At 44.4% G+C, this 15,989-nt stretch overlaps 1 protein-coding gene across 5 annotated transcripts in view; it reads right to left on the bottom strand.

Moving 5' to 3' along the window:
- The window catches only part of LOC130211077 (chloride channel protein 2-like), an 89,001-nt gene that overhangs the window by 57,667 nt on the left and 15,345 nt on the right, over positions 1–15,989 (bottom strand). For all 5 annotated transcript variants that reach the window (XM_056441678.1, XM_056441679.1, XM_056441681.1 and 2 more), the window contains exon 2: positions 5,993–6,143. In XM_056441678.1, coding sequence (XP_056297653.1) covers positions 5,993–6,143 — 151 coding nt within the window. The remainder of the gene's footprint in view (positions 1–5,992; positions 6,144–15,989) is intronic.

Below are 15,989 nucleotides of genomic sequence, written 5' to 3'. Positions count from 1 at the left end.
TCTTTAAGTGTGTGTGTGTGTGTGTGTGTGTGTCCTTCATAACAATCTGCTCGAGTGGCCCTGAATCAAGTATTGATCAGTGGCCCCGTCTCCTTGGTTACTTGATATATTGAAGTAAAAGTCCCCCCCCCCCCATCTCCTGTCTCCCTCAGATCCACTCATCATCAACAGGGTGTGTGTGTGTCTGTGTGTATGTGTGTGTGCGTGTGTGTGTATGTGTGTGTGTCTGTGTGTGTGTGTTACTTCCTGGACTTGGCTGGTAGCTACATGTGAATGACGTCTGAATACACCACACACAGTCATGCGTGTGGTGTCACACACACACACACACACACAGCAGGTATGTGTGTGTGTGTGTGTGTGTTGGGACTTCGGTTGCCAGGTTTGACTGCACTTAACGACACACGCTATAAAAGATGTAATTTAGAAAACGTATAATGTTTCAAGCCACAGGTGAGAGAGAGAGAGAGAGAGAGAGGGGGGAGAGGGAGGGAGGAGGGAGAGAGAGAGGGAGGGAGGAGTGAGACTGTGAAGCAGAGGAGGTAAGACAAGGAGGCGTAAATAAAGGAAAGGAGACGAGGAAAGAAAAAGGAAAGTAAAGAGAAAGAAGAAGTGAGCATGGGAGCAACTGCTGGTCACCATGGCAACATGCTGAGCTGCTGCTGACATCACACCTGTTGAAGCGAAACGCTGTGTGTGTGTGTGTGTGTGTGTGTGTGTGTGTGTGTGTGTATGTGTGTGTGTGTGTACGTGTGTGTGTGTGTGTACGTGTGTGTGTGTGTGTGTACGTGTGTGTGTGTATGTGTGTGTACGTGTGTGTGTGTCATCAGCAGGGCGACAGCAGCTGAATTTCTATGTCCATTCACATTGAGCTATTTAACAAAACCTGGAGGTGACACATACACACACACACACACACAGAGAAAGAGAGCGATGACACACACACACACATGTTTTCCTTTAGAAGAACACACACACACTTGTTAGATAAATTGATGAGAACAATTTAAAAAGTTGAATTACAAACAGAGAAACAGAGAAACAGAGAAACAGGGGGAAGAAAAAGAGAGAGAGAACACACACATATACAGAGAGAGACACACACACTCACACACACACAGAAAGAGAGAGAGAGAGACACACACACACACACACACACTCTCTCCTCCCGAAGCTCCTATGAAGCTCAGCGCTGCCCCCTGCTGGCCAGAGGACGCAACAACAGGCGTCACAGTGAAACCTGTTTAATAAACGTTATTATGTCTGTAAATATGATTTATGATCAGTCGTTATGGATTCTACGCCTCCTGTGTGGAACGGTTGTTATGGCTCCCTTATGATACTCGTTTGGATCGGTTCTTCTTGCTGCTGTAAAGCCATAAATGTCCCACTGCGGGAATAATAAAGGATTATTTTATGTTATTTGTGTTTCTCTCATGAGGACAGAATGTTTTGCACTTTGTGGTTTTCCTTCATATATCCACAAAAAATACTCAATAATGTGACACAACGGGACACAAAGTGGTCATAAGAAAGGATTTCATAGCATTGGAAGAGACTATTGTACATTCATTTAAGGACTTTACTTCATCATTCTACTGTTACTTTGCTATTGCAGCTCCAGTTGTCTCGTTTTCAGACGTTTTACAGCGGTTTAATTTAAATTACAGGCATGAAAAGGGTAAAAATATATATGTATGTCTTCTGTGGTATTTTCATCCTTAAGATTGCTTGCTATGGATTATATAATCTCTCTTTTATTGGCTAATGTTTTGCAGTACAATCCCTTTAAATCAGAGTTGCAGGTTTAATACAATTGTACACAGGTTTTGTACATCGTCGCCCCCTGGTGTTTAAAGCAGGAAGTGCAGCAGCTGACACTAAGCGGAGGAAACTGCAGGCGAAGCGCCTTCACAGCATCACCTCCTGGGCATGAACGCACCGCCATCACCCTCTGCGTTTTTAAATGGTCAGGGGATCCAGATTATAAATCTAATGTCCAGTTCCTACAACGACAAAAGGTCCACTCAGCTTTTCCACAAAGGGAAAGGTCAAAGGTGACGACGCCTCGCAGGGGAGTGATACACGAAGAGGGAATAGTTTGACTCTAAAAGTCTCCAGTTAAAAGCGAATAAACTAAGGAAAATAAATCCTAAAAGGTGTTAATATATATATATAAATAAATATATATATATATATAAATATATATATAAATAATGGGCTCCAGCACTGCAGAGTCCGAGCTGCTGACCCGTCAGAGACCTCTGGAGGTGGAAGAGGGAACAGGAAGTGAAGTTAATATACATCTTTCATGTGTTAATGCTGCATTCTCTCTCCTGACCACCAGGGGGCGACTCCTCTGGTTGTATAGAAGTCTCTGCTTCATGTGTTAAAGCTGCATTCTCTCTCCTGACCACCAGGGGCGACTCCTCTGGTTGTAGAGAAGTCTCTGCTTCATATGTTAAAGCTGCATTCTCTCTCCTGACCACCAGGGGGCGACTCCTCTGGTTGTATAGAAGTCTCTGCTTCATTCTCTCTCCTGACCACCAGGGGGCGACTCCTCTGGTTGTATAGAAGTCTATGCTTCATGTGTTAAAGCTGCATTCTCTCTCCTGACCAGCAGGGGGCGACTCCTCTGGTTGTATAGAAGTCTCTGGGTAACAAACTACAACTCCCCATCAGCCGGGCAGCCGGTGCCCCAGAGGAGCTGGTGTGAAGGAGGAGGAGAGGTTTCATATTATGATGAAGACAATGAACCAGGAGTAAAGTGAAGATACTTTTGTTTGTTTGTTTATTTGTTGACTTTCGCTAAAATATTCAGAGAATAATTTAGAGTCCTAAAGCGGAGCCTCTCGCCTTGATGCGTGCACCTCTCAAGAATCACAATACATAGAGGAGAATATATTCTTATTTTAACGGGCTCCGCGGTGCCAGCTGAAGGCTGCCCGCCAACAACAACAACAACAACAACAACAGAGGCGCTACGTGTTGTCCAAGACGTCATTAAATTTCTCCGCGTACAAAGAAAATGCCTGGAGGAGGCGTACCGGCATTCGATCAATATATACACACACACACACACATATATACACACACACACACACACACATATACATACACACACACACTCAGCTGAAGGCATGACAGCTCTTTCAGGGCCAGAGTGTGTGCCGACAACAGGCTGGAGATCCAGCATCATTATACGCCGGCAAATTAAGTTTGTGTGTGTAGGTGTGTCTATGTGTGTGTGTGTGTGTATGTGTGTGTGTAAGAGTATAACTCTCACGCAACAAAACAGTTCGAGGGTGAGCAAATAATAAAGTGAGATTGTGCCGATATAACGGGACGACAACTGTGATTGAGATTGTGTGTGTGTGTATGTGTGTGTGTGTGTGTGTGTGTATGTGTGTGTGTGGAAAGGAGAAACAGTGGCAGTCCTAACCCTCAGCGGCATGAAGGAGTGTGTGTGTGTGTGTGTGTGCTGCAGTGTAAACCTCCTCTACTTGAAACCTGCTGAGGGACAAATCAATTCAATTCCTGTTGTTTTGCTGTCCTGATCCTCAAAAAGGGGGAGAAGGAGGAAGAGGAGGAAGAGGAGAAAGCGGCTGACTCATCAGCTGCCAGTGAAGCAACAGCAGAGCGCATCACTGAGATGACAGTGGAACACACACACACACCCCCACACACACACACACACACACATCCATTGGAGCCGGGTGCAGTGAGCCCCTCTCACCAGCAGAGGGCGCTCCCTTTACACAGAACAGGGGAGAAACGGGAGGAAGTGCTGAAGGTGATTCAGGTGAGCAGGAGGTGAAGAGCAGGAGTTAGAGCTCCGATGTCCACACACACACACACACACGCACACACACACACACACACACACACACACATATATATATATATATTAGGGCTGTGAAACGATTAAAAATTTTAATCTGGTTAATCACAGGTTTTTGTGGATTAATCATGATTAATCACATATTACCGATATTCTCGGTATATTTTGTGAGAACATAGAGATTTATGACAAAAGACGGATATATACATTTATACATTCTTCTATACAATGGTGCTGCAACTCAGCAGTTATTTAGCAGTTTTCTTCCATATGGAACATTAATACATCTTCATCCTAAACAGAATGTTTAACCCTCCTGTTACCTTTCGGGTCAATTTGACCCCATTCAATGTTTAATGTCGGTGTTCTTTGGGGTCAATTTGACCCCAGGCTGTTTTTCACTGTGTCAAACATATAAGAAATATCAACTTTTTTATTTATTTAAAGGGCTATTTAGGTAGTCAACAAACAAACATAAAGTACCTCACACTTAAACTTGGGAAGCAATATTAATTCTAATAATTTTCTGGAGGTTTTAATTGCTGGGGTCAAATTGACCCGAGGGTAAAATATGTTAGTAAATGTAAAGGTAACAGGAGGGTTAAACAGAGCATTTTTTCTCTTTTGTCAACCATTAACTCCACCATGATACAATCTAAAGGCCTCTAGTCTTCCTCTAGCAGCTGCTGAGGCAAACTGACTGTGTGGGTTTTCTTCATGAACTGGGCCGTGATGAAAGGGACGGCGGGGACACCGCTGCAAAGCTGAAACCTCACCGGCCCGGACAGGTGGACAGATTGACAAGTGACTTTTTTTTTGCTCGGTCCCGATGCGCGCACGGAGCTCTGTGGCGCGCGAGACGGAGATCGATAAGTGTTAACGCAACGCGAAGAGACAGAAATGACATGCTGCTGTGGAGATACGATCAACAACACGTTTAGTTTAATAAAAGAACAAAGACGTGCTCTAGAGAACATGTCAGGGGGCGGGCCAATCTCTTTAATGTCATGCGATCTACCGACACTACGCCGCGATCGACTGGCAGGTCGCGATCGACGTGTTGAGACCCTGATCTACAGGAAGTAAAAGTCGTAACAAGGTTTCCGGAGGTGAACCTGCGGAAGGATCATTACCGATGAACAGACCGTCTGCATGAGAGCAGACAGAGTTCAGATTGAAGTGGTGCATTGGAAGCTCATTTTGCAAGTGACTTTTTTTCGTCCCGACAACCAACAATAGACGGATTGGAAGCTCATTCTGCGCATGCGTTAAATGCGTTAAAAAAAAAAAACTCGTTAAACCTGTAATTGAATTAACGCGTTATTTTTCACAGCACTAATATATATATACACACACACACACATATATATATATACACACACACACACACACATATATTTATATATATACACACACACACACATATATATATATACACACACACACACACACACATATATTTATATATGTGTGTGTGTCAATCAATCAATCAATCAATCAATCAATCAATATACACACACACACATATATTTATATATATACACACACACATATATATATATATACACACACACATATATATATATATGTACACACACATATACGTGTCCCTCACCTTGAAAATGTCTCAGAAAACTACGAGTTCGATGAAAGATGTTGAAACTAGAAACTATTAAAATCGTTACAGGGAACAAAAAAACTGCCGATATGATGAAACAGATATTCTTTAATTTGAAAGCCAGAAGCCCGACTTAAAATATGACCCACAAACGATGTGATGAAGATGATTTAATCTAAATATAGAAGTGATGAAGATGATTTAATCTAAATATAGAAGTGATGAAGATGATTTAATCTAAATATAGAAGTGATGAAGATGACTTAATCTAAATATAGATGTGATGAAGATGATTTAATTTAAATATAGAAGTGATGAAGATGATTTAATCTAAATATAGAAGTGATGAAGATGATTTAATCTAAATATAGAAGTGATGAAGATGATTTAATAAGGTCCACCAGCCTTCGGACCGGGACTCATCCAGTCCCGGTGCAGGACTCACCCTGACCCACCTTGAGGGGGGTTACCGTGGTTACCCCGTGATCAGGGGGCGGAGCCTCCCCCGGTCAGGCTCTACCTGTGAGACTTACTGCGGCACTTGGCACAGCGGCTCTTGTCGTACTCCAGCAGGTCGAGGGCCCGGCTCCGCTCGCCCACCGACCGCCGGGGCCCGCCGGCCCTCAGGCGGGCCGCCTCCTCTTTGGCGAACACCCCGAGCTCCTGGGTGTAGCGGCCATACATCTGGGGAGGAGACACACAGGGGTCATCAGAGACACACACTCACTCACTCACACACACACACACACACACTCACACTCACATCCTTAAACACACACAGAGAGACGTCAAGTCAGCAGAACATGAGACAGGAAGTGACACAGGCTCCTGGGTGGTGGACAGGAAAGGGGTGTGTGTGTGTGTGTGTGTGGGGGGGGGGGGGGGGGTTAGTGACACAGCTCAAAATCTGCCTGGTGGACCCGTTGAGGCGAGTGTGCTGATTGGCCGTCGGCGTTAAACACAACAGCGTGTCAGACTCATGAGGATCTTTACTCTGCAGACACGTCGATTTATTGAGATTAGAATAAAGAAAACAAGTATGAAGAATGTGATTGTTGTAGCAACGTTGTCGTATTGTTGTCTTATTGTTGTAGCAACGTTGTCGTATCGTTGCTTACTTCCTACCCACGATGCCGCTCTGCGTGATCGCCTCATCCCGAGTTTTAATTGAGGAAACTCGAAAATAAATAACCTTCTCTCTCTCTGGGGGGGGGGGGGGGGGGCGGGCCAATGGCTAGCCGACACATCGGGAATCTAACGAGCCATAAATACGCCTCAGATGGGGAGCGACCTCGTTCCATCACGCCTTCAATGCCAGGGGAGATAAAAGAGAGAGATAAGTCCCAACCGAAGGTCGGAGGAGGAGGAGGAGGAGGAGGAGGGACTTATCTCCGGCTGAGATAGCGCCTGAATGTCGAGTCAAAGAAGAGATAATGGACGCCCTCTAGTCCACGTCTTCTGTTCCTGAAGCTCTGGGACGACCTGGTTTCTGACTTCACCGCCATGTCAGAGAACCTTCTCAACAACCCTCTGAGTCTCTGACACACACACACACACACACACAATTGTTTTCTGAGCTCGAATGAGGAAGAAGAAGTCGTGTTTTATTGAGAGGGAAAGAAACAAGCGAAGGAATCGAGGACGGAGGAGGAGGAAGAAGAAAAAGGTCCCGACTGTCTCCGGGAGCCAATCACGGAGCTCAGATGGAGCCACACCCCCCACTGGTTCAGCCAGTCACAGTGGGTTAATGAGTGAAGCAGGTCGAGGTATATTTGTATATCTGAGTAAGATTTTACAATTTTTAGTGCTTATCGTACAATATATGGACACGATTTATAGTTTTCATATTCCTAAACAAAAACATCTGTTAACGACTTGTTGCACGATATATATATAAATATGAACAATAGAGGTGGTGTGGCAGCTGTCCCCAATCTGGCCTCGGCTGCTGGCTGGTTGACAATCAGTCAGCTGCTCTGACTGATTGGCAATCAGTCAGCAGCCGATGCTGCCTGTATAAAAGGGCAGCAGAGCTGGAGGGAAGGGAGAGGGAGCAGAGGCGCAGAGTGTGCGGTCTGCTGGTGCGTTGTTTGCTGACAAATAAATCATGTCGTTCAAACAAACCTCGTGGTTCCGGGCTGATCCTTGGTGCTGGGGGGGGAAACCCACGGGTAGTGGCCATGGAGCTGCTACAGGTGGTTATTGACACACACACACACACACACACACACACACACACCGTGCGGTTCGACATCTCCGATAAACGAGGCGGCCACTGCACTGACTGAGCCACGGCTTGCTTCGACTAACGATGACTTCTGCTCAGGTAGTCAACGTGGAATTGGAACGATTAACCAAAACGTAAACAAGAAACTGCTAAATCCCGCGATCTCAAAGAACAGGAAGTGGGCTGTCTTCCGAACTGTCAATCATTCAAGAACAGTGTGGGATCCTAGAGTTAAGCCAAAAGGTCTCCTAGGTGGGCATCTAAACATAAGAAGTATTCAATCTAAAAGTGATCAAGTCCATCATCTTTTGCTTGATTCCAATTTAGACTTTCTTTGTCTATCTGAGACCTGGCTCCATAAAAATGCTCCATCAGCAGCAATAACCGTGCCAGGTTTCAACATTTACAGGAGAGATAGGGTAGGATCTAAGGGTGGTGGTGTCATGATCTATGTGAGAGATCATATCCAGTGTAATGAAATCCAGTGGTCTGTCTGTAAAGACTTGGAATGTATAGGTCTTCATATAATTTTATCACCACAAATGTCTTTTACGCTTATTGTAATTTATCGACCTCCCTCTTCCAAAAACAGTTTCTATGAGGAATTTGAGAAACTTTTAAAAGAATGTAATTTCAGTAAAGAGGTCATTATTATGGGTGATTTTAACATAAACTGGGAGGAAAAATCATCTAGAAAGAATCTTAAACGGATAACTGATGACTTTGACCTTGTACAGATGGTCAGTGGGCCCACAAGACTAACCAATTCTTCCAGGACCCAAATTGATTTAATATTTAGTAATAGGCCTGATAGAGTTCTTAAAAACTCTCAACATGGTAACTGGACTTTCTGACCACAATCTAACTCTGGTAGTCAGGAAACTAACCAGCAAGCGGTTTAGGCCTTTGGTCAGGGAGGATGAATCCTTTAGAATTCCCAAAAGAAATCTAGATATCTTTCATCATACTCTTCAACTTATTGATTGGGATGATCTACTGTTGGGAATAGACATCGAGGAAGACAGTAAAACATTCTCAGATAAGTTGGAGAACACTATGAAGGATTTCAGTTGCAAATTTAGGCACAAACATATCAAACACTCTGTTCCTTGGATGAATGATGATATCTTAAAAATAATGAAAGAACGGATTCTGCCTTAAAAACTGCAATTAAAAATAAATCGAGCCATGACAGACAACATTTTGCTATGCTAAGGAACAGAGTGGTAATGAAATTAAGAAAGGCTAAGGCAGATTTCTTCATGACTGTAATAGAAAAGCGAGAGGTAAAACTAAAATGGTCTGGGATCAGTTACACAAGCTAATGGGACATCCCAACAAAGTAAGGAAGCTGCAAGAACTTAACATTAATGGTAAACTGTCAAATAATCCAGTAGAAATAGCAAAAGCTTTCAATCACTATTTCATTGATTCTGTTGCCACCATTGCTAAATGTTTCTCCCCTGAGATTAGACCTGTCTGTACAGTAAATACATTGGAGCCAACTTTCATCATAAGAAGTGTCACTCACTCAGACGTCACAAGAATAATCAGTTTTCTTAAACCATCCAAAACTAAAGATACATTTGGTATGGATGCCGTTATGCTCAAAACTCTTACCAAAACACTAATAAATCCCATCAGCAATATCATCAACCTCTCAATCTCTCAGAACATGTTTCCCAGTGTTTGGAAGTCGGCTGCTGTTATTCCAGTATTTAAAGAAGGAGATCGCCTTTCTCCCTCTAATTACAGACCAATCAGTATCCTGCCTACAATATCAAAAGTTGCAGAGAAGTTGGTAGCTGAGCAAATGATCTGCCATTTGAAAACAGTCCCTTTGCCCTTCATCCAATGCAATTCGGCTTTAGAGCCAATTATTCCACTGAGACGGCCACCTGTTTCTTTACCGAAAAAATAAAATTTCTACTGGACAAAGGGGGTGTTGTTGGAGCTGTGTATCTTGATCTCAAGAAGGCATTTGACACTGTAAATCATAGTATTCTTTTGTCCAAATTGCACAGTTACAACTTCTCCTCAGGTACACTTAAATGGATGGAATCATATTTGCTTAATAGGTCACAGTCTGTCCAAATTCAAAAACATCAATCCGCTGCCCTCCGCTTGTCCACAGGTGTCCCACAAGGATCTGTCCTGGGCCCATTATTATTTTCCTTATATATTAATGATCTGCCATCAGTTTGTCCTCATTCCAATATTCAAATGTATGCCGATGACACCGTCATTTATCTGCATGGCAGCAATTTGGGAGATGTAGCAAAAGAACTCACTACATCCATGGCTAATGTGACTACTTGGTTAACGCAATGTTGTTTACAACTCAATATATCCAAAACTGTGTGTTTTTTACCAAAAGAAACTCTGATAGTGTAGAACCGGATGTTTTTGTATCTGGGGAGAGGCTAAAGGTTGTATCTGAATACAAGTACCTGGGAGTACTTTTTGATTCAAATCTGTCTTTCAAATCACAGGTGAAAAAAGTTTGTAATCGGGTAAAATTCAATCTATCCAATTTCCGATTCTCGCGCAACTACATGTCAACAGAGGCAGCTAAAACATTCATGCATTCAATGGTTATTTCCCATATCACCTACTGTTTAACAACCTGGTCACATGCTAGTGCCACTACGCTCAAACCATTACAGTCATTATACAAGCGTACACTCAAAACTCTTGATAAAAAAAAAGTTCTGTCTCATCACTGTCCTATTCTAAAAAAATACAACTTGCTTAGTTGGGATAACTTGATTAAATATGTGCACGTCTGTCTGATGTACAAAATCATACATGGATTGACCTCTCCTCCTCTCAAACAATTTGTCACCACACGAACTGGATATCGGCTCACAAGAGGTGCAGCAAGAGGGCATTGTATCGTCCCTCTCAGGAAAAGTGCTTTTAGTCATGCTGCTTTCTCAGTACAAGCAGCAGTTCACTGGAACTACATTCCAGGATCTATCAGAGAGCTACAATCATTCAACTCTTTTAAAGCAGAAACAAAGAAATGGTACATTACTACCCAGCTCTGTCAGCACTAGACTGTAACTACCTCCTCCATCTGTCCAGGTTGGACTTTCATTTTGTCTGTCTGTCAGTTGTTGTCTGTCTGTTGTCCGGTCTCTGTATGTCTTGACTTGCTGGTCGGTCGTTTACTCCACCTGCGTGTCTTCTCTTGTCGTTCACCTGTTTGCAGTTGTATGTCACATTTAGTCTGTAAGCTTTTATGTTGTATCTCTGACATTATGTTTTTATTCTGTCCATTTTAACATTGTTCTCCCCTATTTTATTTGCTTTATCTGTAGATTGTATTTGCAATCTTATGTTTTTAGGTTTGTTCTTAACATCAGCAACATTGGGACTACAGATGAAAAATAGCCTCTTGGCTAACTCTGGCACATTTACTGCAATGTTTTTATCAATGTGCACTGTCCCTTATTAAATAAACCATTTAAAAAATTAAAAAATAAAATAAAAAAAGCAGAGGCGCAGAGTGTGCGGTCTGCTGGTGCGTTGTTTGCTGACAAATAAATCATGTCGTTCAAACAAACCTCGTGGTTCCGGGCTGATCCTTGGTGCTGGGGGGGGAAACCCACGGGTAGTGGCCATGGAGCTGCTACAGGTGGTTATTGACACACACACACACACACACACACACACACACGGGAACAACTAAAGGGATACAGTAGTACAAAGGTAATGTGGGGCCCCTGGGAAAAGTCAAGGGCAAGTGAGTGTGTGAGTGTGAGTGAGTGTGAGTGTGTGTGTGTGTGAGTGTGTGAGTGAGTGTGTGTGTGTGTGTGAGTGAGTGTGAGTGTGTGTGTGAGTGAGTGTGTGAGTGTGAGTGTGTGTGAGTGTGAGTGTGTGAGTGTGTGAGTGTGTGAGTGTGTGTGTGTGTGAGTGTGTGAGAGTGTGTGTGTGTGTGTGAGTGAGTGTGTGTGTGTGTGAGTGAGTGTGAGTGTGTGTGTGTGCAGGGTTTTTCCTGGGTCAAAATGGGTCTTCGGTGCTCCCAATTTTTTTTTTGCACCGTCTATTCGTGCAGGTCGGGCTGTTGAGTGAATGATCAGCAGCTGGCCGCTCTGTCATGTCGCACACCTCACAGTTGCGTATTGATCAGACAAGAAGACACGCTTATCAACTCCAGTTGAAATGACTCATTGGATGAACTCAATTAAATTGTTGGCAGGTTTTCCATCCAATAATTATATGCCACTCCAACTCAAATTTAGCACATCAGTGCAATAAAATTTAATTAAGTTAGTCCAACTCATTTGTATCAAATACATCTAAAACTAGAATGGGCACTCGGTAGAGCGCATACCTTCGCATATCACAAGATTGGGCATTGAATTATGAACATTTTGGCATTAGTTGCATGCCAATTGGACAAAAATGTATCGTGCTATGGTAAAAAAAGAGTTTGACCTTTCCATGACCTTGACCTTTGACCCGATTGATCCCAAAATCTAATCAAATGGTCCCCGGATAATAACCAATCATCCCACCAAATTTCATGCGATTCAAGAACATGTTGACCTGTTCATGACCTTTGACCTTTGACCCGATCGATCCCAAAATCTAGTCAACTGGTCCCCGGATAATAAACAATCATCCCACCAAATTTCATGCGATTCGGTTCAATACTTTTTGAGTTCTGCGAAAGATTTTGACCTGTTCATGACCTTTGACCTTTGACCCGATCGATCCCAAAATCTAATCAACTGGTCCCCGGATAATAAACAATCATCCCACCAAATTTCATGCGATTCGGTTCAATACTTTTTGAGATTTGCGAAAGATTTTGACCTGTTCATGACCTTTGACCTTTGACCCGATCGATCCCAAAATCTAATCAACTGGTCCCCGGATAATAAACAATCATCCCACCAAATTTCATGCGATTCGGTTCAATACTTTTTGAGTTCTGCGAAAGATTTTGACCTGTTCATGACCTTTGACCCGATCGATCCCAAAATCTAATCAACTGGTCCCCGGATAATAAACAATCATCCCACCAAATTTCATGCGATTCGGTTCAATACTTTTTGAGTTCTGCGAAAGATTTTGACCTGTTCATGACCTTTGACCTTTGACCCGATCGATCCCAAAATCTAATCAACTGGTCCCCGGATAATAAACAATCATCCCACCAAATTTCATGCGATTCGGTTCAATACTTTTTGAGATTTGCGAATAACACGCATACAAACAAATAAATAAAGAAATAAATAAATAAATAAATACACGGCGATCAAAACATAACCTTCCGGCATTTTCAATGCGAAGGTAACTAACGAACAAAATATGCAAACTCCACACAGAAGGAAGGCCCGGACTGGGAATTGAACCCACGGCCCTCTGGCTGTGAGGCGACAGTGCTAGCCACTACACCACCATACAGCCCTGAAAGTGTCTTCACCTCATGTAAACAACTGATTTTCAGCTGGCGCATGCGCAAAGGGTAGTCCTCAATGAAACACATTTATTTTGAGTTGATATGCACACCATCTAACCTAAATAAATCGAATCAATGAAAGAATTCATACATTTTGTGTTACACCCATTAAATATAAATATCTATTTTTGAAATTGATTTATTTAAATGTATCAAACAATATTTAAATGTGTCACCTCTAAGAAGGGCTTGAATCGTTTTTTTGAGTGTACTATTATAACAGGGTGAAATCTCCACCCGCCAGTATGTAATTTTCGTCGTCGTCCCCCCCCCGTCAACAATTCCCGGCTCGCGCGACAGAACAATGCGCGCCGGCATCGAAGCTCTGCCGTGATGCGCGCATCGTTCTGCCGGTCAACAAGTCATCTCGGCTCGTGCGCGCCAGAGCTCCGATGCCGGCGCGCGCCTCGCTCAGCGGCGATGCGCGCACAAAGGTGAGCACACCTCAGTGTTAAATTAAGTTTAGGGCACCAACATGGCTCGCGGCACTAGTCCCGCCCCCCTGAAGCTGTAAACTTAGAGGAAACACTGAACTCGATTACTATTGATCAAAACAGAACGAGGGTTCGGCTGTAGCCGACATGAAACATACTATTGAGAACATATTCGCTGACGTGATGAACACAGTTTTTATTTTTTCCATCGCGGACTTTTTTTTGCCTTAGGCGCTCGGGAAAACGGCTTAGGCGCGCGCCCAAATTCTCTCTATGCAGGAAAAACCCTGGTGTGTGTGTGTGTGTGTGAGTGTGAGTGAGTGAGTGTGTGTGTGAGTGTGTGTGTGTGAGTGTGAGTGTGTGTGAGTGTGTGTGAGTGAGTGAGTGTGAGTGTGTGTGAGTGTGAGTGAGTGTGAGTGTGTGAGTGTGTGTGTGAGAGTGAGTGTGAGTGTGTGAGTGAGTGTGTGAGTGAGTGTGAGTGTGTGTGTGAGTGTGTGAGTGTTTGTGTGTGAGTGTGTGTGTGAGTGAGTGTGAGTGAGTGTGTGTGTGAGTGAGTGTGTGAGTGTGAGTGTGTGTGAGTGAGTGTGTGAGTGTGTGAGTGTGTGTGTGTGAGTGTGTGTGTCAGCACACTGTGGGAAGGAAGGAAGAAGAGAGAACTGGAAAGAATCATTGTGCAATGAATCCAAGAGGAGGGCCTGTGTGAGGGCCTGAAGGGAGGAAGAGGAGGAAGAGGAGGAAGAGGAGGGAGGAATTTGACGGTTTGAAGACTTTTTCACCCAAACGAGGACAAAGGTCCAGAGAGGTCGTTTTGGGGTTCACAGAAGGTCACTGAACACATCGTCCTCCTGGGAAGTCACTATATAGACTTTTATACAACTAGAGGAGTCACCCCCTGGTGGTCAGTAGAGAGAATGCAGCTTTAACATATGAAGCAGAGACTTCTACACAACCAGAGGAGTCGCCCCCTGGTGGTCAGTAGAGATAATGTAGCTTTAACACATGAAGCAGAGACTTCTACACAACCAGAGGAGTCGCCCCCTGGTGGTCAGGAGAGAGAATGCAGCTTTAACACATGAAGCATAGACTTCTATACAACCAGAGGAGTCGCCCCCTGGTGGTCAGGAGAGAGAATGCAGCTTTAACACATGAAGCATAGACTTCTATACAACCAGAGGAGTCGCCCCCTGTTGGTCAGGAGAGAGAATGCAGCTTTAACACATGAAGCAGAGACTTCTATACAACCAGAGGAGTCGCCCCCTTGTGGTCAGTAGAGAGAATGCAGCTTTAACACATGAAGCAGAGACTTCTATACAACCAGAGGAGTCATCCCCTGGTGGTCAGGAGAGAGAATGTAGCTTTAACACATGACGCATAGACTTCTATACAACCAGAGGAGTCGCCCCCTGGTGGTCAGTAAGTCTCATTCTCCCGTCTTTGGCTCCTGACAGTTGGGTCAACACTGATCCAGGTCCCCAGCAGGAGTGCAACAAGTAAATCAGACTGTTTTAAGGAGCTTAAACAGGAGACATGAACAGGAGGCAACACTGAAGGGAGGTGGGGGGGGGGGAGGTGGGGTGATCTGTGGGAGGATGTACAGTAAATAAAGGTTTCACAATCTTCCTGCGGGGCACAGCGGGGGGGCTGATGGGGGCCAATAGGGAGTCTTGTGTGCTCGTGCCAGGCTGCCATGCCAACGCTCCGGGCCTCTCTCTCTCTCTCTCTCTCTCCCTCTCTCTCCCTCTCTCTCTCTCTCTCTCTCTCTCTCTCTCTCTCTCTCTCTCTCTCTCTCTCTCTCTCTCTCTCTCTCTCTCTCTCTCTCTCTCTCTCTCTCTCCCTCTCCCTCTCTCTCTCTCTCCCTCTCCCTCTCTCTCCCTCTCTCTCTGACCCGGAGCCGAGGAAACAGGAAGGAGCCGCGGGAGGAGAAGAAGAAAGGCAGCGGATCCGTGACGGACAGGTCGCAAGAAAACGAGTTAACGGGAGAGTTACGACCGCTTGGCACGACGCACAGAACCCATCCCTCAGGGGGGGGGGGGGGGGAGAGAGAGAGAGAGAGAGAGAGAGAGAGAGAGAGAAACGGTGATTAATGATCACACCTGTCCAGTTAGAGACACACACACACCTATACGTGTAGATCTCACTCAGGCTCGTGCAGTCCAACGGGCTGAGAGAGAACCCTCGAAAACTTCTTCACCCCCCCCCTCCTCCTCTTCCTCCTCCTCCTGTATCAGTTGCATGCAGACAGTCGAGCACTGATGCTGCAGTGATAGTTTCTCTCTCTCTCTCTCTCTCTCTCTCTCTCTCTCTCTCTCTCTCTCTCTCTCTCTCTCTCTCTCTCTCTCTCTCTCTCTCTCTCTCTCTCTCTGGCAGCTGCACATTGGTATTAGTGCCACGTCTTG

This window comes from Pseudoliparis swirei, chromosome 20 (assembly GCF_029220125.1).
Source record: "Pseudoliparis swirei isolate HS2019 ecotype Mariana Trench chromosome 20, NWPU_hadal_v1, whole genome shotgun sequence".
Lineage (NCBI taxonomy): Eukaryota > Metazoa > Chordata > Actinopteri > Perciformes > Liparidae > Pseudoliparis > Pseudoliparis swirei.
This window is presented reverse-complemented; position numbering and strand designations above follow the sequence as displayed.